Source organism: Teleopsis dalmanni, chromosome 1 (genome assembly GCF_002237135.1).
Source record: "Teleopsis dalmanni isolate 2A chromosome 1, ASM223713v2, whole genome shotgun sequence".
Taxonomy (NCBI): Eukaryota; Metazoa; Arthropoda; class Insecta; order Diptera; family Diopsidae; genus Teleopsis; species Teleopsis dalmanni.
The window spans coordinates 104,652,622-104,656,632 of NC_051846.1; the positions used below are offsets into that span (position 1 = coordinate 104,652,622).

At 38.5% G+C, this 4,011-nt stretch overlaps 1 protein-coding gene across 1 annotated transcript in view; it reads right to left on the minus strand.

Moving 5' to 3' along the window:
- Positions 1-328: 328 nt before the first annotated feature.
- The window catches only part of LOC119664310, a 7,673-nt gene continuing 3,990 nt past the window's right edge, over positions 329-4,011 (minus strand). The window contains exons 2-3 of the mRNA XM_038073826.1: positions 2,153-3,741; positions 329-361 (exon numbers count right to left, since the gene is read on the minus strand). Coding sequence (XP_037929754.1) covers positions 329-361; positions 2,153-3,741 — 1,622 coding nt within the window. The remainder of the gene's footprint in view (positions 362-2,152; positions 3,742-4,011) is intronic.

Sequence of the window (4,011 nt, forward strand, 5' to 3'; positions counted from 1 at the left end):
GAAGCTCAGAATCAGCGCACCTTAACCAACTGATAAAAAGCCGTACTTGACTTTTTATGTTCGCATATTTTTGCTGGAGTTTTGTTACTTTTGCTATGAAAGTTTTTATTAACAATTTTACTTGCTGTATTTATATATTAGAACGAAATCATAAACCAGCTGTAGAATAATTGAATTAATTAATTAATTATATTTTTTATTTTTAATTGTTCAATTTCAAAACTATTCTATTCGTAGCGGCACTATTTGTTGCATGATTTGTTCTTTCTTATGTATAGAACCTAATGTAGGAACGTAATGCTAAGAAAGTCATGCTAATGTTACTCTACTAGTCGCACGGGCGAGAACCAATATTTATTGGCTAAAGTCAATAAAAGATAAAGTTATTAATATTAACTTTATCTGACTTTCAAAATTTCTCTCTAGGGTCCTCGTTGCCAGACAAATTCCGGCCAACATCAACAGAGTACTACGTAACGTATTTGTAGCTACAGGCTATCTATCAGGAGACGACACTCAGGTATCATTTGCAGGGGTCGATAAACTGGTTGACTACTGCGAAAGAACGAAGACGCCACTTATAGTTGGTTGCGACTACAAGAACTAGTAATAAATAGAGTTCATAACTAGTAATAAATTAGAAATATATAATGTAGGGAATACACTAAATTTTGTAACTAACTCACTCAAAGAGGTGAGTTAGGAAATACTCGGTGTTTTTAGTTTGTTAAAAACTGGAGAGAAACCAATTAACCTTCTATGTCTGATCATAGAATCGACATTGGAGGCTCACCAATTAACAAGCAAATCCTAAGCAACCCAAGAAGAATAAATTGGGAAGCCTATACGGAAAATCTGAAAGACAATCTTGTTCAATTAGGGCCAGATGAAATCATTCATAATGAAATTCAATTAGAAAACCTTAATGGTGCCATTTTAAATGCATATGAGGTTAGCTGTCTATTAAGCTAGATTAATTCCACCAAGGATGTACCTTGGTGCAACAATCACTGCTGAAATCCAAGGCAATAAAAAGGCAGATAAACTTTCAAAAAGAAGCACGGCTTCAAAAATGATAGACCCACATTTTTTCAGTGGTCTTGGCAAAGGAACTCTATCAATTCTTATGAATGGTGCAGCGAAAAAAGAAAGAGAACTCTATTGGGAAAGGATACCAGGACTTTTACAATTTAAAATGCTTTTAAGGACTTACAACCTAAAACGCTTCAAAGATTGTATAGAACAATCAAATAATAACCTAAGAATTATTACGGGATTATCGACTAGTCAACGTAGATTGAATAATCATCTAAAGAAGTTAGGAATTCAATCCAACTCAGACTGCAGATACTGTAGAGAAGAGAGAAAAACTGCATATCATGTGCTTGGGGAGTGCCCGGCACTGATTCATAAGCGGAAGAAGGATCTAGGAGGGTATTGTAAAGAACCTTTTTTTTCTCAAGCCAAGGTTTTGCTCGCTGTAACCCTGAATCTTCTCGTAATTAAAAACGGGCTATTTTGTTAGTTTCGTGGTTTTTATTATTTTTCTTAAAATAAATTTATTACAATATTTATAGTTATACTTATGTACTAATGATATTTTATTGTAATTATAGATTAGATTAGATTATGCTGGCAGGCCATAAAGGCCACGCGTAGACCACTAGGGTCCATTGCGATACCAGATCAGAGTCTTGTTTTAGCGATTGTAAGCATCACTTAAGATGCGCGTTTCATTAGCAAAATTTATTAAGATTCCAACAGAAACCTCAGGTATGTACTCCAGTCCTGCAAAACTGAAAGCTCCCAAGTATTTTTGTCGAGTTCTCGAGAGAGCCGGGCAATTACACATCAGATGCTCTAGAGTTTCCTTTGCATCCGGCTCATTGCATTTTCTGCAAGCATCGTTGTGAATTAGGTTTAGTTTTCGGGCATGTGATGCAACCAAACAGTGACCTGTCAACACACCAATTAATGTTCTACAGTTCCTTCGGTTTAACGATATAACATTCTTGGTGTATTTTTCTTCATATATGTGCCTACACATAATTCTAGCTGTTCTACAGGTGGTTAAGTTCCGCAACCTTTCCTTTGCTCTCCTTATCATGTGCTCGTCCAGAAGTTTATGTATTTGTTTCAGAGGTCTAAGTACTTCGTTCGTTTGTTCCTCTGAAAGTTTTGCGCCATTTTTAGCAATAGCATCAACTGTCTCATTTTCCTCTATGCCTTTATGACCAGGAATCCAGTACATACAAAGTCTGCGGTTGCAGGCTAGTCTTGTTATAGCTTCCTTGCATTCTAGAACATTTTTGGATGATGACCAGTAAGATTTGATCGCCTTAATGGCTGCTTGGCTATCCACATAGAAATTTATGCAGTACTTTCTGGTTTCCTCCCTACACACAAGCTCCGCCGCTTTCTTAACAGCAAACACTTCTGCTTGGAATACACTGCAGTAGTTGGGAAGTTTAAACGGCATTCTTATGCTCAATTCCGCACAATATATGCCAGCTCCTACTCCCACTTCCATCTTTGAACCGTCTGTGAAAACATTTATGGTGTTGCATTTTGGCACCATGCCTTTTTTCCATCCTTCGTTTTCGATCACAGTTTTTATTGTTGCTCCGGGGTACATGACCAGAATCATATAATCCGAATCAAGAGTGGCGTTCTGATTTACAACGTTATGCCCGAAAGATCTTCGAGTAAGTTGCCCAGTAATGCGTAGCCGTTCGGCCGTTTTTGCCGCCATATTCTCGGCAAAGATATCAATTGGGGGTAAGTTTAGTATAGCTTCTAGAGCTGCCGTCGGAGTTGTTCTTATTGCACCGGTGATGCACATCGCCGCGTGTCTTTCGACCTTTTCCAGGGGTTTTATATATGTTTTCTTTTTCACAACTGTCCACCAAACTAATATACCGTAAAGTAATATAGGTCTAACTATAGCCGTGTAGCACCAGTACATAAGACCGGGTGAGAGACCCCATGTACTTCCCAGCATCCTTTTACATGCGTATAAAGCATTTGTTGCCTTCTTTACCCGTTCTTCTACATTAGGCTTCCACGCCAGTTTGCTATCCACAATTACTCCAAGGTATTTCGTTTGAGTTTTCAGTGGCAGAAGAGTTCCGTTCAAGTTAGGTGGCGTCCATGCTGTGACCTTGTACTTTCTTGTGAAAAGTATTGTGTCAGTTTTTTCTGCGTTTACGCTTAAGCCAGCGTCAGTCGCCCAGTTGTAAATTAATTTGAGAGCGTCGCTCATTAACGCACTTAGAGTAGATAGGCATCTCCCCGTTATAACTACTGCGATGTCGTCCGCATATGCAATTAGTTTCGGAGCTTTACCATCAAATTGTTTAAGAATTTTATTGATTACCAGTAACCAGAGAAGGGGTGAGAGAACGCCTCCCTGCGGGGTTCCTCTACATGTTTCCCTAGCTAGAGTTGTATCGTTCCATTCTGCCCTTATCTGTCTGCAGCTTAAAAGGCTTGCAATCCATTGATATGTGGCTGAGTCTATACCAACATCATCTAAGCTATTTAAAATAGCTTGCGTTGATACATTATTGAAAGCACCCGCAATATCCAGAACAACTCCTAGAGCGTATTCTTTGTATTCTAAGGCCTTTTCAATATTAGAGACAAGTGTATGGAGAGCAGTCTCCGTGGATCTGCCCTTAGTATAAGCGTGTTGTGCTCTTGACAGAACTTCAGGAGCTAATTGGTCTCCTATATGTGCTGCTAGTATTTTTTCAAAAATTTTGAGAATAAAAGAGGTAAGACTAATTGGCCTATAATCTCTAGAGTAGAGGTGACCAATTTTTCCTGCTTTCGGAATAAAAATGACTCTTGCCACTCGCCAGTTTACGGGTACGTAATTATGCTTCAGGCATCCTCTAAAGATATTTATCAGCCATGTTTTTATTAGGTCCGAAGCCTTTTGTATCATAGCTGGATAAATACCATCAAGTCCAGGAGATTTGTATGAAGCGAATGATTTGATTGCCCATT